Here is a 26634-nt window from a genome sequence, read left to right on the forward strand (position 1 = left end):
TTCTCATCGACTTGATGGACATTTCGTCTGCCATGGCAAACTGGGTATTCATCGACCTGGGCTACAAGACCATCATGATTGATGTAAGCCAGAACGTGGACCGCACCGAGATATACGACCCAGACGTCAGGGGTCGTGTAAGGCACCACCTAGGCATCATCGGATGCATCACACCCAGCGGGATGCCTGTAGTGACCCATCTGATGCGTCCTATCACCGGGACAGAGACGCTCGCGCTACAAGGCCTCCCCATCGGCGAGTTGGTTCTCTCGACCGAGACCGAGGCTGAGTTACGAGACCTTGCAGGAAATGCCATGACGGTTCCCGTGGTCGGTGCCGTCACCCTGACCCTTCTTGAAGTCGTCGCCACCCTGACAGTGCTACTTCAACAAACCCGTCCGGCGTCATCGAATCGCGAACTGCGCCTAGAGATCCCTCGGGATGAAATCTTGGAACCCGGTGCGGTGAGAACTACCACCACACGCCTTGCGCCGCTCCTCGCCAAGGTGGAGGCGATGGTGCGCCGGTGCTACTGCCAAACTCGGCCGGGCGACATCTTTGTCTGCCGCGACTGCGGCGCCACGGCCTGCTCTGCTTGTCGCGGAAACCCAAGCCATCGATTCGGACCCAAGACGGCCACTAGTTTGGAGTTCACTCCCGAAGAGGGCAAGGTCCAACTCAACGAAATGTTACCCAACGCTCTCAAGCTGCCTGTCCCAGCTTTCATTGTCAACTACGCCCTGAGCTCCGTCAAAGAGCCGTTGTATCGCTCAGTTGTTCAAGACATTCTGGACGAAGAGGGGAATCACGTCTACTACTTTGATGCAATCAAGGTTACCGAGGTGGTAACCGTGTGCTACAAAGCCAGTAACAGCACCGCCCATCTTATCCTCGCCCCCGAGGGTCCTTGCCATTGGTACATCTACATCGCGCCCTGGCACCCCCGGCGCGCCGATCTCTTCAGGGTGTCCGACCTTGACCAGCCCATAGCACGAGGACAGCTTGCTAAATCTGGCGATATCTGCCTCCCACAGTGGTCAGTTTGGGCTCAGGGCCGCATCGACTTGAGGCTCAGTTTCAGCAACGCCGAAAACAACAACCTCGTTCCCAGCGACTTGTCCTTCGCGCCTCAATATGACGGGGTGCCCACCCCATCGCTACAGGAATGGAAGGCGTTGGTACAGGCAAAGGTGTACGGCACCTACATCCATCACCCCAACTGCGGGACGGCGGGAAATCGTCTACACATCAACCAATCCTCGTCCCCTGACAATGTCGTCTTCATGATGTGGGATTCCGGGTTGCTTCGCGACCCCGATGAGGACCATTTCGTGTGGACGGAGACTACGAGAAGGATGGAGCCCCATGAATATCAGGAGATCCTGCTCCATGCCCAGCCTACACTTACCTGGGGGCTTGATTACGGCATCGACAAGTCAATGAGTGTGTTCTGGCCTGGATATTGGTCGCGCCCGTCCGGCTGTATTGATAACTTGGATTTCACCAGCTCAAGTCCCTCGCAAGACCTTGGCCACATCCATTGGGGCTTTGCCCAAGCCATCCAGCAGGCGTCTTGCCATACCGACGGGCAAGCTCCCATCATCCATATGCCCGCCCTTGCGGCAATTACCGCGGCCTTCAACGAGTTTCCAGGAACAGAAACGCACCTATTCAAGATTGATTCGCATCAGACCGACAACGAGTTCACCATTATCCCCGCCACAAGGCGCGAGCCCTTCTTGAGAACGTTCGCTTTCCTCTCCAACCTGCTCTGCCGGTCCACGGCACCGGAGACCCTCTCCTTGTTCCCGCATCTCGAAAGGAAATGGGTTATGATTGCCCCTTGCCCGGACTGTTCCATGACTCCGCCGGAGATAACAGTCCACACAGAACAGGAGCAGAAGAATAAGCAATCCAAGACCATCATCGAAGACCCAGACGAAGCCGCCCTGTTCGAGAGAAAATACCAGGACCTCCCCAGGGCAGTGGCAGTTGCTGCACGATTCCTTCAAGGCGGGGGAGGAGAGGTCACCATGAATATGAGGCTCCTATTCCAGCCAAAGACCCTCGCGTCGAGAGCCCTCGCATACCTTTTCCAGGCTCATCGCAGCATAGCACGCGGTCGGAACGCCGTCAACTCGGATGCGGTGACATCATTCACGGTGGAGCTCGACTATGCGTCTGCCTCAATGACCGGCTTTGCGCCCTTCACCACCTTCGTCCGGCCCTGCAGCGAAGACAACACAGATGGCATCGACACCACGAGCGAATACGAACTACCCAACGGCGGCCCCCCGCTTATGACGAAACAAGGCCACCATCTCAGGCCGAGCCAGAAAGAAGCTGTCGACTGGATGTTGAGACGCGAGCGAGCCCCCCTTGATTTTGTTAAGTCCGAAGTCGAGGAAGAGATCGTTTCACCGCTCAACCTGCGCGTGCTAGGCAAGGCCGAATGGGCCAGCCGCTTCCCCTTCAGTTCCCGTGGTGGTGTTATCGCTCATGAGATTGGCTATGGGAAGACCGTGGTCACTCTTGCTCTCATCGACCACATGCGAGATTTCGACAAGAAGCAGTCCATCGATGAGCGCAGGGAGAAAGTCGACGCCGCATGGGCAGAGGATCTATCCGGTGTCTTCGAGTTGCGACCCCTGGATTACCCAACCGCGTCCTTCTTCTGCCACCTGCCGGCAACTCTTGTGGTTGTCCCTAAGCACATCACAAGCCAGTGGATGAACGAGGCCAAGAAGTTCCTCGGTTTGGACGAGCCCAAACTCCTCCTGATCGATAATCAAAGGGCCTTCTACGGGCGGTACTCACGAGAGCGGCTTGAACAGGCGGAAATCATCATCATGAGCAGCGCGGTGTTCACGTCTAAAGCATTTCTGTCGGACCTACAGGGGGTCGCCGGAAGAAGCGGGGATGGCCTCTCCGGGCGGACTCTGGAAGCCTGGTACCGCGGGGCGCTGAGGAACCACAGAATCCTCACCGCCCACTACCTCGCTGGCCGGGCCGCCGGGAGCTCCCACGACGAGCTCACGGAGAGGACCAACGACGAGATCTTGCCCGCATTGATCAAGGAGCAGGAGGCCGACATCGCCGCCGTGGTCAAGAAGCAAGTGTCGGAGATCAACCGCCGGTGGTACAAGAAGGGCGGGAAGGGGACCGGGGGAGCCGCGGGTTTCGCCGATGCCGGCGAGAGCGAGGACGACGCCGGCCAAAAGAAAAAGCAGCGCGGGGCCAGCAAGGGCAAGGAGGGCCGGGACGCAGCGAAGAGGTCATGGGATATATCCTGGCTTCATAACTTCAGCTTCGCCCGTATCGTCTGGGACGAATGCTCTTGTTACGAAGCCGGGCCCATTGGCCTCTTCGTTGCCAACGCCGTGGCCAACGCCAAGTGGCCAATTTCTGCGACCCCCAAGCTCTTCGGGCTCGAGGAGGTCTGCCAGATGGCCGCGGCGTTGGGCATCCACGTCGCCCGGCCCGAGCCGCGGATGCTGCCCGGCCTGCCGGCGGTGACGCGAGGAGTGAGACTGGAACCGATGTCCAAGAGCGAACAGTTCCACGTCTACTCCTCCGTCCCGAAGTCGGCCGCGCCTCGCCCACCACCGCCACGACCGCGCGGCGCTGTTCCTGGGTTCCCACTTGCGCGGCAACCCCATGGACCCCGAGATCAACATCCGCTTCAGGGAGCACGTCCTGCCCGTGGAGATGACGACGTCGGACTCGGTCCGATATCACGTGGTCAACCAGGAGGTCCTCGACGCCGGTTCCGACTACCCCGCCCTCCCCGTACACGCTCGCGACGTGGTGGCCCTGAGAGGGTCAGACTTGGTCGGCATGGATGGATCGGCCGCGGCTAAGATGCTCCTGGGCGTGCTCGCCTGTGGCCTCGGTCAGCGCGAGGCCCTGACCCGACCCAACGACTTTGCGGACCGCAGCGAGAAACTCAGCGAGCAGATGAAGCAGCTCTGGGACAAGATGATGTGGCTCTGGCGCTGGATCCTCCCTCTCTACACCAGGCAGATCATTCAGTCCAAGGAGACACCCGTCGATAGTACTCTGAACCGAGTAGAAGCCATATGCGGCGCCATGAGCAAGGCGCTAGATACGGGGGACTTCGGGGACTTTGGCGGTATCGAGATGTACCAGCTGGAGGCTGCTGTCATCGCAGGGCTACCGATCACAGAGCCAGAGACCACCACCGCGGCCGACGCCCAGCCAAACATCAACTCTACCCGTGCGCTAGTCGACAAGCACTTCTTTGGAGACTGGCTCAAAAAGTACGACGTCGAGAAAGCGTTACACACCTGGGTTGATTTCTTCGAGCTGGAGGAACGGGACGTGAAAGGGTTAAGCGAGCGGCAACTCCTCCTGCTCGCTAAAGACATTTGCTGGCTTAAGTACAAAGTCATGCCGGATGCACCCCCTTTCACTGGCGAAGCTCGAGACGTGCCGCTGCTCGAGAAAACATTCGCCGCGGAGTCCCACCGCCGAACCATCCCGGGGGACATTGCGGCTCTGGCAGAGAGCGACATGGCCGCCCTCGCCGGCCTGGGCAAGGGTGAACTCCAAGAGTTCATCCGAGTATGCATCCGCGCCAAGCCGAAGCCTCCCAGGTGGGAGGAGGCCAAGCGAACCTTCCAGCTCCCCGACCACGGGTCCAAGGCAGTGAGGCTCTCTCTCCAAGAGATCCTCACTAGCCACAACGTCAAGTACACGTCGGCGCACACGGTCGACAATCTCAAGGAGAAGCTCTGGCGGCACCAGAACGGGCTCGGGATCCCCGATCTCTACCGCGACGGCCGGGCGCCGCCCGACAAGTTCCGGCCGTTCTCCGAGGCGACGGCGTGCGGCGCGACGAAGGAGGCCCAGGTGGCGGCGGCCAACGAGGAGCTGAAGCGGACCATGGTGCATCTCGCCAAGACGGTCGAAGACCTGAGGGCGACGAGGCTCGAGGCCAGATTCCTCCCCGAGTATACCTCGCTGGCCAATGCTCAGGATGCCGATGCCGTTGTGCGGGCCAAGCTCTGTGGTGGTTGCTCGGTGCCTCTTACGTCGGCGTCGACGTCATTCCTGGTGGTTGGGTGTGGTCATTTTCTGTGCAGCGGATGCAAATCCGCTGCAAAGTCTTACTGTCCGGTGCTGGACTGCTGGGCTTTCATCTATAAGCGCCCAGTTCTCCGATGTTCCGAGGTCCCGCCACCCCCACAGGGCGAGCCCCTCGCGAAAGCCGACCGCGTCGCCGAGCTCATCGCCAATCAAATCCCCGCCGAGGATTTCGTCGTCGTCTTCGCACAGTACCGCCTAGTGATCGACGCGCTTGCGGCGGCTTTCACGGCCGCCGGCATCCAATTCCTCAACCTCGCGGCGGTGGGGGACGACGACATCTCGGCCATGCTTGAGAAATTCAAGCTTGGCAAGGCCGGTCGGGTCCTGCTCCTCGACATGGACAGCGAGACGAGTGCTGGGAGCAATCTGACCATCGCCAACCACGTCGTCTTCACCAACCCCTACGTGCACCACGACCAGGAGCACCAGGCGAGGACGGTCCGGCAGGCCAGGGGCCGGTGCATCCGCACCCCGCAGGACAAGGAGGTACAGGTGTACCACTTCATGACCAGCGGCACGATCGAGGAGGAGATGCTGCGCAAGTACGGCAAGGAGAGCCCGGCGGTGGGGGCGTTCTTTGCGGACTTCGCCCGCCCATGGTGGTTAGGCGACGAGGAAGAGTGATGAGGTGAGGAGGGCGGGTTTCTAGGCGTGGATAGGAGGTCCGATGGGGTCGGGTCAGGCTGGCCACATGTATGAGTACGGAAGGCTCGGCACCATGGAGATGCGAGCCTGTGCAGGACAGGGAAGAGAAAGGGGCGCTGGAGGACCAGGCCCAGATGATGAGCAGTGCCCCCCGGATGTTTTCGCTTCACTAATAGGGGTGGTCGCTGAGCCATATTTAGAAGCACCAAACGAATCTATTATCTATGGCAACTCTCTACTCCCTCCGTGATTTGGCAGGCTAATCTGCCTATCAACGGTAGACGGCGACTATATGCAGTGTGCCCAATGTGTAAGATCCCCTAAGACAAACCACTCGGCGTTATATAAGTCTAGATGACCGTAGTCTATCCAGCTCGAACAACCTCATAACTTCGCCTTCCCCTCCCTCCCTCCTTCACCACCCCCCCACCCCACGGGCCTCAACGCAACCACCAGCCCCCCATCACCCGCCTGCCCTGCCCCCCCACGCCCTGCCAACATCCCCCCCTTCAAACCCACCTCCTGACAATCCTCCACCGCCACCCCATTCGCAAACTGCACCACGACAAAGTCCACCGCCGTCCCCTTCTCGCCCAGCGCAACCATAGGCGCATGCCAGGTCCCCGCGCCGTAGGTGACCGCCTGGGCGGCACTCGCCACAAAGGCGCGGACGCGGCGCAGGTCGGGCAGGCCGCCCCCCGGCAGCGGGCGTGGGTAGTCTGTGGAGGGCGGAAGGCTGGTGGGTACGGGTAGGGTCTCCTCCTCCTCTTCCCTTCTTTGGGGGGCCGTTGAGAGGTGGAGGGAGGGTGGGGGCGACGATGACGAGATACTGTGTTGTGGGATTGGCGGCGAGGGGGATGAAGGTCTGGGTGGTGTAGGGGTGGCGTTCGAGGACGGTGATGGGGAATGTGGATGGTTGGGGATGAGGCGAGTCTTGGTGCTCCGCTGTGGTTGGGTTTCGGGCCGGAGACGGGGCCGGGGCTGGAAGTTGGGGTGGGTCCGGGATGCGGGCGCGGGCGGCGCACACGAACATGTTCATTACGGCGGATCCCGGTTGGCCGCTTGGAGCTTGGTCGTAGAGGTTTATTTGCCGTGAGAGATGCTGGTATTTGATGGCCGAGCCTTGGTTGGCGACGATAGCATCGAACGGGAGGTGTGGTCGCTTATCGGCGGATGAAGGGTGGACGTCGGGCCGCGGGTTCTCAATCACATCCCCGAAGGGAGCAAAGGCTTCGGGTGTGAGGGGAACCGCCTCGATTATGGTGCTTCGGGCTAAATCGTTCATTTTGTTTTTGGGTGGTAGTCTAAATCGGCGGGGGAGCGTCAATGGAGGACAAGGAACGACTTTGGGGAAGGATAGATTACCTAGGAAAATGGGTGAGCGGTGGGGAGTGGGGGGGTTGTTCGCGGTGGGGGTCCCTCAGGATAAGAATACCAGTACCTTAGGTATCTTCATACTCGACCTGTCATCACTGAGAGAGAATTTATCATGGAAAGGCTCAATCAAGCCAGGCAATATTATGATTTCATGGAACCCAAGTTCAGTATTATCATATGTATTATGAGTCACCAGCTTTAGGTAAACTTTCGCAGAGGGTAAGCCGCGCTATATGCCTGTCCTTAACCCAGAGGTGGGTGGTTATCTCGAACAGGATGCGCCAGTCGCCACCATTATCGTCGCCAGCTTTAGTACATTCAGTATAAATAGAAGACTTAGAGAGGCCATAAGTTACTTGTAAAGAGTTTTATAACCTCGAGTAGGCGCCTATAGTGGTAGGACCCAGGAGTATCTCGTTCCTTCTCCATCGTATAACTCCCCTACCTGAGTTGCTTCTGTACAACGGTGGACAGCCATTTCTTTTTGTATAAGGGATGGAACAAGTTAGGTTATCAGACGAAATTTCCATCTGTACTTTCGCAGCAATAAAACAAGGAACGTCAAAAACCAGTCGCCCAAACCAAACGAACCGCACACTGGGCCGGCAGTATACAAATTGACATGAGAGCCATGGGTGCACAAGCCCGTCCACCGCCTCGTTCGTGATTGACAATACCCGGTTTCCCGCGATCCCGCAGTTTTGGAACCTTCCGGACCGCCTGCCCTATTTTTGGATTCACCCAGCGACACAGGACGCTGCCCACCAGCACCCGTACCCCGCCCCTGCTAAGGCTCACTCACCACGATGCAGCCTGTCTGTTTACTTTGTGGGTGCCAATTCAAGAGTCAATTCCAACGCCATACTCTCGGTGCTTCAAGTTGTTTACCCTCGCCTCTTCACAGCACACACCCGAGCGACGAATACCCCAAGAAAGGTCAAGTATCCCGAACTCCCACCACCGCCGGTCCACGGCGGAATCCAGTCTCAGAGGACCCCTCCAAAGTAGCTGCAGAGCTCTCCCACTACTTAATAACCGACGATGCGGGATGGCCGGTTTATATAGACTGACCCAACCTTGTCGTGCCGCTTGCTCCTTGGCCCGTTCCGGTTATTATCTCTGCACCACTGGCACATGCAGGCCCTCCGTACTTCCCCCATCAACATCCGATAACATTGCCGGTGAAGCCTGTCTGGGCCCTTGTATATGGCGGGCGCATCCAGTATCGGCTTGAGTCGGGTGTCTAGACGCTCCAGTTAATATCTCTTTAAAGAGATACTATACTTTTCGCCCGATCACCGGGTTGACGGTGCCCCAGCATGGGTCTACATAAGAGCCAATGGGCGCACCCGTCATGCTATGCTTGGGACTTGAGAAATCCACATATCTCCCAAAAGCGACAATGTATATGTCAAGACTCGGATACTGGTGTGCGCTTGCACTCCTGGGTCTGCGTGCTAGCGCCGCATGCACTAGTTATGGCGTCGATTTTTCTAATGGTCGGTAGCTATGACATTGACAGTGAATCCAACGAGTACTTCAGTTTCATCTCCGTCTTTCAGGGTAAGTCCACGGAGCGGATCAAGCTAGAAACGCGGCGCTGATTTCCACACAGGATGCTCCCAGGAAACCATCAGCCCGGTCTTAGTTAGCCCGGACGACAATGTGTATGCCTGCTCTGACATCAAAACTCAGCCTGCCGGCACCCAAGTAAAATCAACTTGGTGAGGACATCTCCCGGTGTGCATCTGTCTCAGCTTTCTGCTTATCATTTTCGTTAAGCGGCATCCCCTATTCTGCCATGTCATCGGGACGCTGGAGAATCATCCTCGCCGGCGACCAGATATCCAGTCAGCGTACCATAACCCTTACTGTCGGCGTGCCGCAGACTACGCGGGTCACGGTAAGTGATGTCACCTTTTCCTGGGTACTGCTGGCCGCCCAGTTAACCACCCAACAGGTTACACCAACGGTTACCATAAGATACACGACCACCGCAAAGGCCCAGAGTATTTGACCTGTCTACCCAAAGTTCGTGGGCGCCTTGGAAGCTAATAACCTTGCAGCTGTCTTGACAACCCTTGTATTGACTGAGACTCTCATCATAGTTCCCCGAACTGTGACTACCCGGTGCAGCGGGGCAACACGAACAGTCACAGGTCTCCAACAAGGCCCAACAGCTGTAGTTACGTCGACAGCAATCAGAACAGTGACAGACGACCAAGTAACGAGCTATTGGACGACCACGGCTTCGGAAACGGCTAGCTGCCACTATCCATCAAGTCGGTTCCCCCTCCTGCCCTGACAGTTCCAGTCCAGTGCTGACCCCATCACCGCAGACAAACTAGATGTGGCCGACCCAGCCGCCGTAGCTGTAGTCACGGTGACGTACACGCAGACCACCTACACAGTTACCAGAACGGTCGTGACCACGGTTCCGGGTAGGACAACAACCGAGCTTGGTAAGTACCGCGGACACTAGTTGCGTGCCTACCAGCTGACGGAACCATAGTCCTGAGAACAACCACTGCCACCATGTAAGAGCTGCCGATTTGCCCTTCTCATCGCTTTCCCTCCTCTGCCGCCCCGTACCACGGCTCTAACTATTGACAAACAGCACTCCGGCTCCTTCGACCGTGTGCACTGGGGGAAATCCCGATGTGACAATCACTATCAACAGAGGAAACCCTACGCCAGTGACACGGACAGATGTCGTATACCTCACAAGCCACCTCTCTGGCACCGTGTGGGTCGGGTAGGTTCTCTCCGAGTGCCCTGATCGTCGATACCTGCTCACAAATCCTCCAGTCAAACGCATGTTACCACCATCACAAATACAGCAAGCGCTACCGCCTGCTGGAGGTCTGGCGGATGGTTTGGCTAAGCCCGGACCCAGGCATCAGCGCCTGGAGGTTAGGTACTCTGAAGGACAACCCAGAGTTCGGCCATAGCACTACTGAGATTGACAAAGAAGTGACTGCTTGTTTGCGGTTGCAACATTAAGTATTGTGTGTTACGGCCAGTTGCCATATGTTGTCAAACACCATGTTTTCAATATATCAGTGCCATTGCCGTAAGTGGTCGGACCGTTGTTTAGCCCATTACTCCCGACACACCGCAAAACCCGTATGCACGATATCAGTACCCTTCCTCTTCCTCCTTGTCGCCCTCTAACCAGATTTCGTGTCCATTCCCCTCACGCACAAACCAGCTCACTATGATGTTGCAGACCGCAACTCCGGAAAGGCACCAAAAGACAGCACCAACAACTCCTTTAGCCAAGCCTAGCCCGTATAAGAAACCGCCCATAATGGGCCCAACCGACCTCGCAAAGCTGCTCACGCTCTGCCCAATGCCATGTACACTACCCAAAACGCTGGGATGGGGAGTGCAGTTGTTCACGAGGATGGTTTGTGCGGGAAGCGTAAAGGTCCGACCGAGGACCTGGAGAAGGAGAACGCCGATTATGGCGGCCCAAACCGTCACACCGTCTTTGGGATGCGGCGGCGGACTAGCCGACGGGACAACACTCAAATAAGGTACCAAGAAATACGTCAAGGGCGGAAACAGCAGGAAGAGACGCCAGCTGCCAACCGTGCCGAGACGCGTCGAGAGCCAGGGGTAAACGCCGACTTGGAGGCAGAGTCCAATCACGCCGAGGATAGCCATTGCCAGTCCCACCTGCGGAGGGCGGAGGCCGAGTCCCCCGGTGAAGATGAAGGGTAATTGGCGCACCGATGAGTCGCTCTGTGGGTCGTAGACAGGCGTGGAGAGGAATACGAACCAAAGGGAGTTGAAGGTGCCGAGTTGGAATGTTATCAGAAAGTTTGCGATCAATGTCCAGATGACATTGGGCGTGAAAATGCGTCGGAAGGCGAGTCTCTGCGTATACCTACGCCCGGGCCGTTTCGGCCTCTGGAGGGCTTCAAAAGTGGAGGACTGCCGCGGGTGTGCCATGCCTGTCACACCTGAATCGTCGAGGTCGAGAACCACCTCTTGGTTTGCCAGAGGTGTATAGGCTGCTCCCGAGCGCCCCTTAAAGAGCCACTTACGCAGCTTTTGCCCCAGTTCCAGCCCCCTATCCCGATTATTCACCCTCGAGTCTAATGTCTAGCCAGAATTAGCGAGTTGGCCATGCTGGAAACACGCAGTCGTGGGTGGAGCTCACCTCCTCCAGCCACAACCATACGGCAAGGAGCCCACAGAGAAGAAAAAGGGCCGCAACCAAATTTGGCGTGGCGTAAGGGAAACGTCTAAAAAAGTCGACATGACCAAATAGATACGGGTAGCTCCCGGCCGGGTCGGAAAGTATGCCCCCTAATACGGGCCCAATGATAACACCGACATTGAATGTCATGGGCAACAACAAGAAGGCTCTGGACTGGTACCTAAACAGTCACCGACGTTAGTGAGCATCAGTCCGTCCCATAGGGGCAGGGCCATCGACTTACTTCTTCTCCTTGACAGTTTCGCTGATCCTATCACACCGGGGGCTGTTAACAGGCCGCACCGCTCAAAGTAAAACGAAATAGGATTTGGCCTTACATGGTCCTAAGTACCCCCACGTTGCCATTCGTAATACCCCCAATAGACCGAAAGAACAAGGCCTGTTCAAACGAGGTCGAGAAGGCGAAACCAACACAGGACAGCACTCCAGGAAGGGGGGCAACGTCAGCGAGTAACACGAGCATGTGATTACTTCAGCACCCACATGTTCCCGCGAGGCCAATCATTAACACGGTTTTGCGGCCAACCCGGCCGGAATCGGCAATCCGACCCCAGAGCATGGCAGTCAAGAACTGTGCAGCCGTGAAACTTGCGCTACGGGCGAGGCGGAGACGGTCAGGAGCTACCCCTGGGCGGCAAACGGAGCCAGAAGGGACGACATACTGCAAGATGCCAGCTTGGCCCGATATTACCGCGTCAGAGAGGGTCGGGCCGAACCATTTGAGCTGGTAAAACATGTAAGACTGGATGGAGGTCTGAACGAGCGGTTCGCTTAGTCTCGCCAGGGTGATGACACAAAGTTGGTCTTTGCGAGGAAGATCCCTCCAAGAGACAGTTTCTGGCCCGGCTGCGCGGTTGCTGGGGCCCCTCATCCCGTATTCCCTGTGAGGAGATGGGCGCCCGTTGCCTTGCCCCAGGCGGTGGGATGGAGGGGACGGCGCCATACCGACATCGACGCCCCTGTCGTTCTCCAGCGTCCCGGGTGTATCGGAGCCCCCCATAGCAAGCGAAAAGATCAACAACGGCCGAGTTCATTTACGTTTGAGGTGGTCTTGGCTGAGGTGGACTTCTATGCTCGGCCTGGGAAGAGGGGCAGGGTTGAGACGACGCGAGCAACAAAGCTGGGAGTAAAAATATGTCGAGAAGGTGGCAGGTCGGGGCATCCTATGTTGAGCGAGATGCCGGAGTTAAACAATTCACGAAACCGCCAGTGGGGGTGGGGCGGGGTGGTTAGGTCTCTAGTTTAGGCAAGACCGGGGACATATAGAGACAGATCGCGCTTGCATCCATACTTTGCAGGAAACCTACCCTCGAAGCATTATGGTCGCAAGAGGCAAGTTGTGGAAATACTCCTCTCCCTTGTCAATCTCAATCCCCTGATAATTAGGTACTGACACAACGAAATATCAAAAAGTATTTTCCGCTTGGTTGTCTTTATGCACCCGGCTAAACAGCCGGATGTCCGGAGCTCACCGTCCGCTGCTCGGCGGAGGAAGCGGATGACCGTGGACGGCCGAGAAAAGCAGAGAGCGTGATCGTCTTTGCCGGTGACGTGAGCCGCGTCCGTCTCAGGGGCCAATCACCCTCTCTGGATCTGGCAGAGCAGCCGAGTGGCTATGTCCCCCAAGCTAACACCGTCGGTGAACTCGAAAAAACTTCCTTAACTTGTCCAGAGTCGTCCAGACTTTCCAGAAGCACAACACACTATGTGCATGCCACATACAAGAGGTCCCCGCGAGGGGCTTATTCACGATATGGGGGTCTTAGTGGGCCTCGTCATCGTCGCAAGAGTCATTTTCATCGCCATGACGCACTTTGTGGCTCCAGGTCAAAACACACTACACTAATCCATGACGGTGAGGGAATTCTCGGAGGCGCAACACGCGACCTTCCATTCGTCCCATCTCTCATATCCCAGCATCCGCCGATTCGATTGTGGTCTCCTCGCTTCTTTCGCCGCTTCTTCGCTCGTAAAATAGGATACATGCACCGCGACTCTGGGAACCCCAAAGCTAATTGATTCATGTAGCTTGGCCTGATAACTTGAATGGAAATCCAAGTTCGAGAACTGCTTTTGTTGCCCGTTAGATCCTCAATCCCTCATTTATTACATTCTTATGGCATTAGCTAAAAGGCCGTCGACGCAAGGAACTTCGACTCGACTTGTGCCAGAGACGCGACAAAAAGCCGTGCGGTTACCCTACAAGTGGTGGTGGCAAGCTGGTGGCGGCCGCCGTAACACGGCTGTACGAATACCCCATGCGAGTGTGGACTGCCGCCCGAATGCCGCCCGAATGCCCCCCCCCCCCCTGCCACTCGGGGTAGAGGTGTTACAACGCTATTCTAGCCGAAAAGCTTGAGTGAACGTTGAGGTCAGGGCAAACGAGACGCCGCGATTGAAACTGCAACCTTACGCACCACGATCATCGTTGCTCGACACCATCTTTGCGGGACACGAAGTACTTGTGCAGGAACTCGCGGATAGCCTGGTTTATCAACAGGGCCTACATGGTGATCACTCGACCTGCCACCATCCAACACCAGCTTTGCAATACACTAAGTGCGTTCCACCCAACCGACAAGGATGGGTCCCGGGCTGATGGGTAGGTGGAAGGGGAGCCCTGCTTCAAGAATCTGCGTGCTCCACCGTCGAGGGCAATCTTCCGGCATAGGAAGTTGAGGGTTTATCAAGTCAGCTTTAACACATCGCGCCCCGGCCTTTGTGTTGTGACCTCATCCCCCCCTTCCGCCCCGTACTACACATGCATGTATGACACAGCCCACCCGCGGTTCTCGCATACGATTCAGACAATTCCAACCAGTGAGATTGAACATGACACCAGAGCCCGATCGTAAAGAGCCACCCAAACCCCCCAGGGTCAAAGGAAAGGGCAAGTTATTGTTATTGATGATTTGGCTGCCGTCTGGCCATCCCCCTGAGGTTTTGCCGTTGCTGACTTCGATGACGTTGTGTTGAGCAGGTGCCAGACGAGTCAGTAATCTTTCAGAAGAGCAACGGAAGAGAAAAAGAGAGAACGACCGAATAGCCCAGCAAAACATCCGGCGCCGCAACAAGCAGCTGATCGAGAATCTTCAAATAGAGGTGGACACCCTCAGAAAACAGAACGATGGCACCGATGTGCGTGAAGTCATGCGTGAGAATAACCGACTGAAAAAGGAGGTCCGCCTTCTGAGAAAAACCCTTAACATTCACACTGGGCAGCAATATCAGTCGCCAGGTATGCACCTCCTCCCCTCCATACCTGTTCACGTTTTGAGTCTAGGCTGGGTCCTCTTGCTAATCCGCATTTCAACCCAGGCATCGATGTAGAAGATGAGGCTATTGGGGGCAATATGAGCGGATACTATGTACCACATGATGACTACGGATCTCCTTACGGCGGCGGAAATTCTTACGACCATTGGCCGAACAGCGTGGTGCCCATATCAACTACGGCCGCGGTGAAGTCGGCCGGATCGAGCCCGAGACCGTCGGCCCCCGGGGAGGATCTTACGCCAACCTGCGGACACGCGGGAGTGCCGATGGTAGAGGGGCATGTTATGGCGGCCCACACGTCTGCACCTAGCCTCGGATCGGCCAAAACAAAGTACGAAGAACCGGAGGGAGGTATGGCCGCCGAAGTTTAGCCCCGCTACGTGATTACTTTCGTTGCCAGCTGACGATTCTTGCTAGGGCCCTCGACCGACCGTTACACCAACCATGGTGCCCAATCATCCTCGGCGTTTCTCCAAGAAGGACACTGGCCGGGCTACCCGAACAGCAACTACTTCTAAAGAAATGTGGCCCCCGAACACGCCCTCACATTTCCATTAGTCACCCTACCTTCACAATGTTCTACTGCCAGTATTGCACGCAGTTGTTCCCCAGCCAAAACGACCACGACGATCACATGGCCCAGGCTCACTTGTGCGGCAACGGGGGCGATCGGACGTTCACAGCGCGCACGCACGCCCACACACTGTAGCCGGCTGACTGTGTCGTAATTGTTCTGTCGCGGGGAAGAGATGGCTCGGAGGGCCCTTGTAACCGTAACCACAGTCCTGCAACTGTGACATCCAAAGTCCGGTCCATCCGGGCACCAGGAGAGGCTTCCACCTGTTCATTACGACCACACCGCAGGGACATGACGGCAGAGGGGTGGGAGCATGTGATAAGGGCCTCAAGACTCGCGGGTTGGAGCGCTGGAAAGAGTCCGCGAGTAGGAGCCGGGCGTTATGGTGGGTTAGATTGGGATATACGTGGGCACCACCCCATAAACAAAAAAAGGCCGAACTCCAAGTGTAGATGCCGACGAAACCTTGGACAGGGAAACGAAGGGGGCCGAATCCGAAGGGGAGGAAAATCGGGATATAAAGGAACCCAAAGGAAGGAAGCCGGAAACTTGCATCTTGCCTTACCAAATGCATGGAGATCGGCCAAAACTTCTTATGGTACATAGCTGGTCACAAGCATCCATCTTTGTGAGATAGCCTGGTGGCTGTCATGTGCATAGCCAGCCGTCGAGGGTTTGGCGAAGGCTTTCTGTTGACGCCGAAGAGAACCTCTAATTCGCTCGGTTTCCACCCCCCCGCCAGTTGTGGCCTACGAATGGGGGAGCACCGAGAAAAAGAGTATGCACAGACACACCACGATCTCTATCCCTTCTGCAAAATATGCCCGCTTGGGTATTTGCTATATAGGAGATCATCTCCAGGCAAGAGTAATCCACCACGGTTTACTAATTTGCAGAAGGAGGCAAAAAAGTTTTTTGACGGATAGGTAACATGTGAAAGCTGAACGGCCTAGCAGCCCTCCACCGGCCCAGAGCGCCTCGATCACAGGCAGTGGGCAGTGGAACAGTGACGACATGCCTTTGGTCTGGGAAGACACTGGGTACGTGGCTCCACCGAGCTCCGCCAAGCAGCCAGAGAACCTGGTTGTACGAATAGATCCATATCGCCGGCTGCGTCGCCGTGCGCGTGATGGACCCTTGGACAGAAACCGCATCGGGGCGTTGCACCGTGTTCGGTTTCAACTTCACTGCTTGCTCGTTCGGGGATTCAATGGCGGTGCACAGATACGTGGGCAATAAACCCTCTGGCGAGGGTACCGTACGCTTCTTCCGAGCAGGCCGGCTTTTGCCACGACGGTATGGCAAGAGACCGCGTTCCAGATGCATAGCTCCGCCTTGGCCTGTGGCTTTTCCACGCCGCCGTTTCCAAAAGGACAGAAATATGTACATACATACACTGGATGAAGACATTGCCATAGCCGAACACCCTGGAGCCAGGAGGTGTCCGAGACGCCGTGGGGGCCACCTCAACTCTCCTCGCTAACGATGACGACATGTTTCGAGTGCGGCATTCGCCAAAGGAAGCGGTGGTAAGTGGCGTCTTGCCCACCGGGCCCCCCCGACCATCTGGACCAGTGTGACCATTGATAGGCGTGACGGACAACCGGCGAGCCAGTGTGGCTAGTTGCCGACAGTGATCTGTCTCTATCCAGCCCTTCTAGGCCGTTCAAGTTGAGCACCCACACAACGGTTGACGAGTTGCCCGGCTACCCCCACCAACCAAACACTTCGCCGGGCAAAAAGTCCACCTCAGAAAAGACCAGGTTGCTTTCATGTTCGACGAGGGGAACCCTGGGATACTTGTGGCGTTGGGAGCCCACCCACTACCTTTGCAGCTCTGGTACTAAAGGAAAGCGAAGCATTTATCGACAGGGTGGATAGAACGAACGGGTGAAGCTAACTCGGGAAGTCAACAATCAAGTCACAGCCCATGCAAGAGGAGGCCGAAGATCAAGGACGGCTGCCCGACTTAGAAACGAGCCAGGGAAGATCTGAACATACGTTGTGATAAGGTATCATGAAGTGGGGGTATATCGTGGGGGGGCGACCAGTTCACCTCCTTTCGTTCGTCTTTGGATATTCGTTTATTTGCCCATCGTCGGCCGGGTAGGCCGGGGCTGTTTCTCCTCATGCCACGGCTTGTGATTTTATTCAACAATGGCGTCCCCAGCTGCACCGACCAAATCCTCCATCCCGCCAACCTGGGTTGGTCCGCTGGCTCCTTCTGGCGGCAAGGCCCAATTAGGCAGAGGGCTGACATAACTCCAGGCCCCTTCGGCATCCTCATACCGGAGACTGTGGAGCCACAGCGCGAGTTCTTGATCTCCAGGATCGGTGTAAAGAGGAGTGCTACAGACCGTGCAAACCTCGCCCGACATTTTCTCGGCCTTCTTTTTGTAATAGTCGTCGACCATTTCGTCGTAGTACGCAACCGCATCAGCTACCTGATCCTTGCCCATGCGGGACAAGCGGGTGACTACGTCCTCGTCGGTGTTCAGCGTCCCCTCAGCATCGTTACAACCCAAGCCCAAGCCCCAGACCTTTTGGTTGGCATATATCGGATCGTTTTGGATTGGGTGCCCCAGGAACTGGAGATGCACCCTGAGCTGATGAGTCCTGCCTGTGACGGGCAAGCATCGCACGATGGAATATCCCTCATCGGCCTTGCGACCGCCGGTCGGTCGAGGTGCCGATTCTGACCGCCCAGAAACCGGTTCCTCTGCCGGGCCCGTCGTCCCACCGTCATTAGGGGACACGGCTAGGCCGGAAGCTGGGGGATAGTATGCCAGGCGCTTGAATACAGTCCTCGCAGCTTTGCCGTTGGCTCGCACCCTGTTCAGCCCGAGCTTGGGGGAGATTTGAAGAATGGGCTGGTCACACACGACCTCTCCGTCGGGAAATTTGCCGATGACGCGGGCGACGTACTCTTTGCGAACGCTCCTCTGGAAAATCTGCACCCCGAGTTGTTCGGCAGCCTTGGTGTGTTTCGCAATGAACATGATACCGCTCGTCAACCTGTCAAGTCTGTTGCAGGGTCGTGGGGTGAAATCAAGGCCTCTCTCTGCCTTCATGATCTCAACAATAGAGTTGTAATTGTAACGCCCGGCCGGGTGAACAGGCACGCCTGACGGTTTGTTGATGACGATCATGTCATCATCCTCATGAATGATACCGATAGGATCGGAAGTGACAGGGGGCTCATGACGATGGGTGGTATGGGATATGAGGTGTCCGTTCTTTAATATGTGGTGCGGGCCAACCGTCTTGCCATTCACAGCAACCAGGCCTGACTCCATGGCTTCACGATAGTACTCGAGAGGTCGGTCACGGAACTCGCTCTGAAAAACTTCGATGAGCTGCCGACCCCGCCATCGTTCCTTGCACCAGGTGTTGTACGTATAGAAGTAAGGCGAAACGCGGCGCAAGCCGTCCTCAAAATAATAGGGCCGCGGCCATGGTTCCGATAGTATTGGGGAAGGAAGAACAGGTCCAGAGGCGGAGCCACCTGGAACGGGATTATCTTGGGTCTGCTGCGGCGCGCCCGACCCGGCGAGGCGGGTCACAGAAGCCGCCATCTTCCTGCAGGATGCTAGAAGACCTAGTAATGGCCGTGGTACCGCCAGTGTCGTAGAATTTCGTATTTCCGTGATGCCGCTTCTCTCGTGTCAACGCGGTTGATGGGATGCTGTTGAAACTGAACTTTTGTCTTCTTCAGGAACGAAAAAAGGGCGGTCAGTAAGGGCAGTATTTCCAAAACAGCGCGGTTCCTGGTAGGGATTCCCCGCCTTGCCAACCCCAAGACCGATGGGACCCGGTTCCCCGGGCCTCGGCTTGCCAACCCGACCCCGGGCCGCCGTTCGTTTATTTACTTACAAAAGAGCGGTCCCTTGATGTCATGTTCCTCAGTCTTTCTCGGCCGAGGGAATCAATCCTGAGCGCTACCTTTTCCCCATCAAACACGAACCTGCGACTCGCCGACACGCCCCACCTGACGGTCCGCCATGGCCGACATCAATCAGTTAAAGCGGCGGACAAGGGCCGATTACGCATACATCCTGGAGTACCGGACTCGGTGGTGAGCAACGTCCCGCGACTCCCTCGCCCCTGACAGGACTGACCAATCCAGGGCCGACAACGACATGTACAGCCACATGAACAACTCCATCTACAACTTCCTCTATGACTCGGTCATCAACACCTATCTGATGGAACATTGCGGGCTCCATCCATCGTCTTCTCCACAATATGGCATGGTCGTTCACTCTCACAACGACTATTTTGCATCTATCTCATTTCCCGCCTGTGCAGAACTCGCTCTGCGGGTCAATCGCATTGGGAACTCGAGCGTTACTTACGAAATTGCTCTGTTCGAAAAGGGAGAGGACGCTGTCAAGTCCGTCGGTGAATTTGTGCAGGTTTTTGTTGATCGAGCAACTGCAAGGCCGAACCCAAAAGGCATGGATGCGAATATGCGCGAGGGGCTCGAGCGCATCTTGGTGCAGAACCGCCAGAGCAAGATGTGAGAATCATGATTCAATAGCGAACAATAACGCGATCAGCAGGGTTTTTAGTGGTGTAGGGGGTTTAGCCACATGAATTCGCATGCAAATGCAGCATGGACAACAACATTGCAACGTGGTTAATTCGAACCTGAAAAGTATGAAAAGAAATAGCATTGGAACGAGGAAGAGGATCTGAAATAGTGAAATGGAGGTAGGTATCTATCTACAAGGCAACCTCGCTCCTCGACCCGTATAATATATATATCTCCTAAAGTATAGCGTCTGTATAAGATGGAATGAAATATTAGTTATGAGAGAGTAGTTTTGTGTCACGAATATGCCAACAGGTGGAACCTCGGGGGCGCGGGACGCCCCGAGGCAGTCATTCAACGGACCAATCCGGAGGACGGGAGGGTGATCAGTGAGCTCAGTCACCAAGAAGACTGAGCACACTGAGCACCACGACTAAGTCACCAATCAGAATGTACGAACCGGTCTAGGTGATCAGGGTGATCAGTATCTGGAGGAACTGAGCACACTGAGCACCATGGAAGTAGACAAGTATATAGCCACTCGTTCTGGAGAGCTCTGGGAGTTCTTCAGTTAGCAATCACAACTACAGTTCGCTACAAGCTCGTGAAGCCTACTGTTGAGACAAGTCTTTGTTGTGCACCCTTTGGCTGCACCGAACCTAAGCACCCTTGAGAGATTACCTTCAACCGAAGCTGAACCCTAACAGGACAGGGTCCTGAAGTAGGTTCGTCACACGTTGCTAACTCCCTTTAACTCTGCTACAGTTCAGGATTGAAGGTAAAACGACACCATGTCCAACCCGGCCAGACCCACGCCTGACTCCGACGACGAGGAGGTCGACAATAACGACCTCAAGCAAGAGCTCGAAGGGGTCAAGGCCCTGATTGAGGGCATCTCCAAACAACTCGGCGATGCTGCGAATAATGCCGCCAAGGTTGAAACCGCATTTAACGACTAGCAGCCAAGGTCCATCAGCTGAGGACCAAGGAAGCGTCGCCTAGGAGGGGCCAGGACCATCTCAAGGTCGCCAAGCCGCCCAAGTTTGATGGCACCAAGAGAGAAGAGCTCCAGGGTTTCCTGACGCAACTCCGGTCCTACTTCAGGTTCAACCCATTCAACGAAGAGGCCGACAAAGTGCTCTTCGCGGCAACCTATCTGGAGGGTAGAGCCCTTGAGTGGTCTGAGCTTACTCAGCGGGACTACCTCGAACTCATTGAGGACGAACGCAAGAAGGAGACCAACAAGATCTTCGAGGCGTTTGTCGACTTCGAAGACGCCATCACGCAAGTTTTCGGGATCTTCGACAAGCGATCCCAGGCGGAGTCCAAGCTCACCAAGCTTCGGCAACAAAAGTCAGCGGCCATCCACGCATCTGAATTCCGCCAACAGGCGTTCTGAGTCCGATGGGGACGCTTTGAAGAGGCGTTTCTACGACGGACTCAAGGACGATGTCAAGGACGAGTTGATCAAAGAAGAACGCGATGCGTTGACACTCGACGCCTACATGGCACGCGCCATCGCCATCGACAACCGTCAGTATGAAAGACGACAGGAGCGCACCGGCAAGAAGGACGCAGTCTATCCCAAGGCGAACGACAAGAAGAAACGCCAGCCCCAGAGTACGTCACACGGCACTCACTCGGGACCCATGGACATCGGTGCTGCCCAGGCACAATGGGCAGGAAGGAAGGGTGGTGCCAAGGACAAATCGGGCATCACTTGCTACAACTGCGACAAGAAGGGTCACGTCAAGCGTAACTGCCACAGCAAGAAGGAGTGGCGACCAGTTCCAGGGAAGGAAGCCGTCACCATCGACCAGGCCACGGTCGGGAAGAAAGTTCGGATTCAGGAGGTTGCAGCTGCCAGTTACACGCAGGACGACCTCGAAGTCGACATCGAGCAAGCCCTCAAACGAGAAGACGAATTGACGGGCTCAGACTCCGACAACTCCGAGTTGGGAAACGAGTACGCGCTCATCACCTCGGACGACGAGGGGAAAGTGGCGCCCCCGCGGCACATTCAACAGGCCGCGCAAGACTGGAGTACCACGTTGACCCAGCAGGCCGACGGAGAATGGACGACACACACAGGAGATGGGAAGGTCAGGCCTAGCCTTTTCTTCCTGCAACAACGGATTCTAGAACAACGACAAAGGATCGAGGAACTGGTCAGGGAAAAGGAGGAGCTCAAACAATTGCTCCAAGCACGAAACGACCAGTACGAGCGACTGCGCACGGAACTCGACTCAATTAAGGAAGGAGTGCGAGAACTCACCAGCACCCACGAGGACATCGGTAGACACATCGACGGGATCGGAAGGGAAACCCAAGCCATGCGCGAAGCGCAGGAGCGGGCGTGGACCGACCACGCCCCGTGGGACAGGCCCACGGAGCACGCAGAGGAATGCGGGGACGGGGTTCACTACCCGGAGCAAGAATACACCTGGGCAGTACGTCGGGCCCAAAGGAAGGAGCGCCCCGCCCCGGAATGGAACCACTACTGGGCACGACACCAATTCCTTAGCCCAGGGAAAACCACATCAGATCTGGAGACGGCCGGACTGAGGGGAGTGCACCGGAGGTTTCAAATGATGGAGGGAGACCATCAGAGGCTGGATCCGCGGAAGACGGATCACATCTACCTCCCATTGTTCCAGTGCATAGCGCACGAATGTCACTACCATTTTCAGGACAACCTTCACCATGGGCATTGGCCTGTCAGACATCAGAATCAGCAGGACCAGCAGGTACCAACCACCTGGGTATACGACCATGGGAACGCACCATCCGCACTACTCTGGAACACGGGCATGGCTCGCGACGGCAGGATGAGGGTCAGCCCCAAGAATGCCTGGCTGCGAGCATGCAGAGAAACAGGAGGTGCCGGGAACTGCATTGAAGCAGACTGCGTCATCCACGCAAACGAAAAACTGGAAAAGCATGCAGAAGGGAGGGTCCAACTCTACAAGCAGACTCCCAGAAGGGAGACAGAGGAGATCGGGAATGGCTGAACCCCAGGGAGGTTCAGTGGCTCCAAGAACACCAAACGATCGACGCCGCAAGCCAAGGTGCGGACAGGGACGCCTTGAAACATCACGAGGGCTTGGGAAACGGCTCAGGGCCCTTCGAGGGGCGCGAAGAACTCTAACTCCACGAGATCAACGGAAACAGGCCGCGCAGCACAGGAAGAACTGGCGCAGAAGGAAGCCTTACAACGACCTCCCAGCAGACGAATATGAAGCAGCTGCTGTACGAAGCACCAAGCCAGACAACAGGCTCTGGATCGCAGCGCGATGGGGGAAATTCGAGGCCCTCGCGTTGGTGGATGGAGGAGCGCAGATGAATCTTATCTCGCCCACATTCGTGAATCAATTCAGAATCCCATGGAGGATCAAAGGAAAAGAATACATCGTCAAGGGACCATTCGACACACAATGGGCACGACGAGAAACAGAACCACTCGACATGGAGGTGGCAGGAAAGACCACCCAAGTGGTATTCGATATCGTGGACATGGGGCCAGAGAAGGACATAATCCTCGGACGCCCATGGCACGAGGACTACGACCCGGACATCAGTTGGAAGGGAGATGGCCATCTGCGACCGCGAGAACCGCGGGAGCATCCGACAGACTTGATGAAAGAACGCGCAGAACAGGAGCCACGGATGAGCAGAGGGTCAGAACGAACCCCCTCTACGGGCCCACCGCAGGAAACAGCCAGTGCAGAAACACGCACTCTGGAATCCGGAAGAAGCGGCACACGACAACAGAAGCAGACACGGGAGGCACGAACCATCGCCGTCGTCTCAGTGGACGAGCACGGGAAGCTCAAACACGAAGCATGGGTCAACCGGAAAGAAGCAGCAGGCATTGAGCTGCCAGCACAAGAAATCAAGATACCCGAGGCATCATTCATCGAGTCAGGAAACAAGTTCGCGTACTATGAAGGTACGACGAAGAACGCGACAACAGGGAAGATCCCAGACGAATTACAAGGGGACACCCAGCGTTCACGGCAAAACATCTTGCAGGGCTGCCAGATCACGGACCTTGGGACCACGAGATCAAACTCAAAGGAAAGGAGCCCCAGTTTGAAGTTCTTTCAAGGTGTATCTACATCCAACGAGAAACAAGATGCGGAGTTTGGAGGGAGCTATCTCGAAAAAGAATCTTCGAGAATAGGGACACATCAGACCATCGGACATCTCCAGCAGGCTACCTCAGGTCCTATTCTGTTCCAAAGAAGGATGGGAAGCTCAGGATGTGTGTGGACTACCGACAGTTGAACAACGAGAGGGTGAAGAACCGATACCCACTGCCACTGATCGCGAGGCTTCGAGATCAGCTGTCAGGGGCACAATACTACACCCGCCTCGACCTCCCAACTGCCTACGCCCACATTCGCATCAAGGAAGGAGACGAATGGAAGACGGCTTTCCGAACACCCTACGGGCACTATGAGTACCTCGTCATGCCATTCGGATTGACCAACGCACCGGCAACATTTCAAGCCGCCATCGACCACGCAATTCGACACTGCCTCGATAAATTCGCAGTCTGTTACCTGGATGACATTCTCATCTATTCCAAGACACTCGAAGAACACAAGGAACACGTGCGGCAGGTGCTGGACGCACTGCACGAGCACAAGTTGTCAGTCAACAAGGACAAGAGCGAGTTCCATGTCAAGAAGACAGTGTTTCTGGGTTACGAGATCTCCCCATGATGGGTCAAGATTGAACCCGAGAAACTGGAAGCTGTCAGAACATGGCCAACACCGACAAACGCCACAGAGGTCAGAGGATTCATCGGATTCGCCAATTTTGTCAGGATGTTCATCAAAAACTTTGGCGACATCGCGAGGCCTCTACACGAGCTCACGAAGAAAGGCACCACATTCCAGTGGAAGCAGGAGCACGAGCGAGCGTTCCAGCGGATGCGCAACGCGATTACCGCTGATCCAGTACTCATGCTGCCTGACCCAAGCAAACCTTTTGAAGTCGAAGCTGACGCTTCGGACTTCGCGATCGGAGGGCAACTTGGCCAGAGAGACAAGGACGGCAAGCTGCACCCAGTTGCGTTCTTCTCCAAGAAACTCGAGGGACCAAGACTCAACGAGAAGTACCCGATCCACGACAAAGAACTGCTCGCAGTCACTCGAAGCATCATTCAGGAATGGAGGCCATACCTCGGCGGCACAACACACGAAGTTCAGGTGTACACGGACCACAAGAACCTACGGTACTTCACCACCACGAAGGTGCTGAACGGACGACAAACTCGATGGGCAGAGTTCCTGTCTGAGTTCAACTTCACAATCCACTACAAGAAAGGCTCGGAAAACGCACGAGCGGACGCCTTGAGTAGGAGAGCGGATCACCACGACAACACATCTGAAGCCTCACCACCATTGCTACATCAGCAGACAGACGGATCGCCACGGCACGCTTCCCAACCGACTGAAGACTACGAGATCGCAGCGCTTCAGCAGCAGTTGGAAGATCCCGAAGCCAGGCCTCTGCAACCGTTTGTAGAATGCTGTGCGGTCTTCAGGGAACGACGATTGGAACGAGATTTCCAAGGAATCATCGCGGACGATGAACGCGATAAATGGCGAGAAGAGCCAGAATCCAAGATCGCAGGACTGCGACTTGAAGGAACGAGACTCTGGTACCACGACAAGGCCTACATCAGGCCCAGCGACCAAAAGGAGCTCATTTAAAAGATCCACGGGTCAAGACCCGGAGGGCACATGGGAATCAGCAAGACAATTGCGAAGGTCAAGCAGAATTACGACTTCCCAGGAATCAAGCAAGCGACAAAAGAAATCCTGGCAGAGTGTGACCTCTGCGGACGAAGCAAATCACGGCCACACAAGCCGTATGGACTGTTGCAACCATTACCGGTCGCAGAACGACCATGGAGCTCGGTGACAATGGATTTCATCACCAAGCCTCCGACATTAAAGGACTCAGCGACGGGAACGAAGTACGACAGCATCCTCACAGTGGTGGACAGACTCACCAAGTGGAGCTACTTCCTTCCCCCTACAAGGGAGTCATGCTCGTGCAGAACAACTCGCAGACCGTGATCTACCCGCAATGTCACCTCGGTCCACGGGATGGCTGGAGGAATGGATCACGGACAGAGACACAAAGTTCGCATCGAAGTTTTGGCAAGCCCTAATGACGAAGTTGGGTACGAGGAGTAAGCTTTCGACCGCTTACCACCCACAGACAGACGGACAGACGGAGCGACTCAACCAGATCGTCGAGCAATACCTGAGAGTGTATATCAACTTTCAGCAGGACGACTGGGTCGAGCTGTTGCCAACAGCGCAACTCGCCTACAACACCACCGTCACGGAGACCACGAAGGTCACGCCATTCTTCGCGAATTACGGCTACGAGCAGACTTGCGACAAGGGCCCGACGTTTCGGTACCCAGAGCGGGCAGTCAAGGCCGATAGAATGAGCTCGCTGCATGCGATGCTCAAAGAAGAACTCGAGTTCGTACGAACCAGGATGAAGAAGTTCTACGACAGGAACAGGCTCGAGGGACCTCGCCTAGAAGAGGGGGGCAAAGTTTACCTCATTTCTCGAAATCTTTGCACGAAGCGACCAAGCAGGAAGCTCGGTTTTCGCAAAATCGGACCACTTCAAGATCGACAAAAAGATTTCGGAGAACAACTACGCACTCGTGTTACACTCAACCATGCGACTACGGACCAACGTCTTCCACATCTCGCTTCTGGAACCAGCGCCGAAGAACGCACGACTCGACAAGGACGTTGAAGAAGTCCTAGACTCGCGCATCACGGAAGGACAGTTGGAATACTTGGTCAAGTGGCTGGGACTTTGGTCCAGAAGACAATTCATGGCAACCAG

General features: G+C 56.0%; 10 protein-coding genes across 10 annotated transcripts in view; 7 read left to right on the plus strand and 3 right to left on the minus strand.

Moving 5' to 3' along the window:
- The window catches only part of CHGG_08700 (uncharacterized protein), a gene marked incomplete at both ends in the record, with an annotated part of 7070 nt that extends 1337 nt beyond the window's left edge, over nt 1–5733 (plus strand). Inside the window, 2 exons of the mRNA XM_001226626.1 lie at nt 93–3457; nt 3585–5733. Of these exons, the coding sequence (XP_001226627.1) occupies nt 93–3457; nt 3585–5733 (5514 nt within the window). The remainder of the gene's footprint in view (nt 1–92; nt 3458–3584) is intronic.
- Nucleotides 5734–6217: 484 nt separating this feature from the next.
- CHGG_08701 (uncharacterized protein) lies at nt 6218–7039 on the minus strand (the record flags this gene model as incomplete). Its single annotated transcript, XM_001226627.1, has 1 exon — nt 6218–7039. The coding sequence occupies one exon, from the start codon at nt 7037–7039 to the stop codon at nt 6218–6220; it is 822 nt and encodes a 273-aa protein (XP_001226628.1).
- A 1411-nt stretch (nt 7040–8450) lies between these two features.
- Nucleotides 8451–10134, plus strand: CHGG_08702 (uncharacterized protein; the record flags this gene model as incomplete). The annotated part of the gene is made up of 8 exons (XM_001226628.1): nt 8451–8694; nt 8747–8855; nt 8914–9034; nt 9268–9355; nt 9471–9593; nt 9644–9668; nt 9749–9886; nt 9972–10134. The coding sequence occupies 8 exons, from the start codon at nt 8451–8453 to the stop codon at nt 10132–10134; spliced, it is 1011 nt and encodes a 336-aa protein (XP_001226629.1).
- A 354-nt stretch (nt 10135–10488) lies between these two features.
- Nucleotides 10489–10857, plus strand: CHGG_08703 (uncharacterized protein; the record flags this gene model as incomplete). The annotated part of the gene is made up of 1 exon (XM_001226629.1): nt 10489–10857. One exon carries the CDS (start codon nt 10489–10491, stop codon nt 10855–10857), a length of 369 nt encoding a protein of 122 aa, XP_001226630.1.
- Nucleotides 10858–11831: 974 nt separating this feature from the next.
- On the minus strand, nt 11832–12359 carry CHGG_08704 (uncharacterized protein; the record flags this gene model as incomplete). The annotated part of the gene is made up of 1 exon (XM_001226630.1): nt 11832–12359. One exon carries the CDS (start codon nt 12357–12359, stop codon nt 11832–11834), a length of 528 nt encoding a protein of 175 aa, XP_001226631.1.
- Nucleotides 12360–13942: 1583 nt separating this feature from the next.
- CHGG_08705 (uncharacterized protein) lies at nt 13943–15153 on the plus strand (the record flags this gene model as incomplete). The annotated part of the gene is made up of 4 exons (XM_001226631.1): nt 13943–13961; nt 14340–14597; nt 14678–14986; nt 15053–15153. The coding sequence occupies 4 exons, from the start codon at nt 13943–13945 to the stop codon at nt 15151–15153; spliced, it is 687 nt and encodes a 228-aa protein (XP_001226632.1).
- Nucleotides 15154–16226: 1073 nt separating this feature from the next.
- Nucleotides 16227–17093, plus strand: CHGG_08706 (uncharacterized protein; the record flags this gene model as incomplete). Its single annotated transcript, XM_001226632.1, has 3 exons — nt 16227–16252; nt 16619–16741; nt 16874–17093. The coding sequence occupies 3 exons, from the start codon at nt 16227–16229 to the stop codon at nt 17091–17093; spliced, it is 369 nt and encodes a 122-aa protein (XP_001226633.1).
- A 266-nt stretch (nt 17094–17359) lies between these two features.
- CHGG_08707 (pseudouridine synthase) lies at nt 17360–18787 on the minus strand (the record flags this gene model as incomplete). The annotated part of the gene is made up of 1 exon (XM_001226633.1): nt 17360–18787. One exon carries the CDS (start codon nt 18785–18787, stop codon nt 17360–17362), a length of 1428 nt encoding a protein of 475 aa, XP_001226634.1.
- Nucleotides 18788–20537: 1750 nt separating this feature from the next.
- Nucleotides 20538–25469, plus strand: CHGG_08708 (uncharacterized protein; the record flags this gene model as incomplete). Its single annotated transcript, XM_001226634.1, has 6 exons — nt 20538–20618; nt 20723–21069; nt 21137–22196; nt 22624–23856; nt 24030–24453; nt 24541–25469. 6 exons carry the CDS (start codon nt 20538–20540, stop codon nt 25467–25469), a joined length of 4074 nt encoding a protein of 1357 aa, XP_001226635.1.
- Nucleotides 25470–25666: 197 nt separating this feature from the next.
- CHGG_08709 (uncharacterized protein) lies at nt 25667–26541 on the plus strand (the record flags this gene model as incomplete). Its single annotated transcript, XM_001226635.1, has 2 exons — nt 25667–25850; nt 25988–26541. 2 exons carry the CDS (start codon nt 25667–25669, stop codon nt 26539–26541), a joined length of 738 nt encoding a protein of 245 aa, XP_001226636.1.
- Nucleotides 26542–26634: the final 93 nt, after the last annotated feature.

This window comes from Chaetomium globosum, genomic scaffold, assembly GCF_000143365.1.
Source record: "Chaetomium globosum CBS 148.51 scaffold_6 genomic scaffold, whole genome shotgun sequence".
NCBI classification, from domain to species: Eukaryota; Fungi; Ascomycota; class Sordariomycetes; order Sordariales; family Chaetomiaceae; genus Chaetomium; species Chaetomium globosum.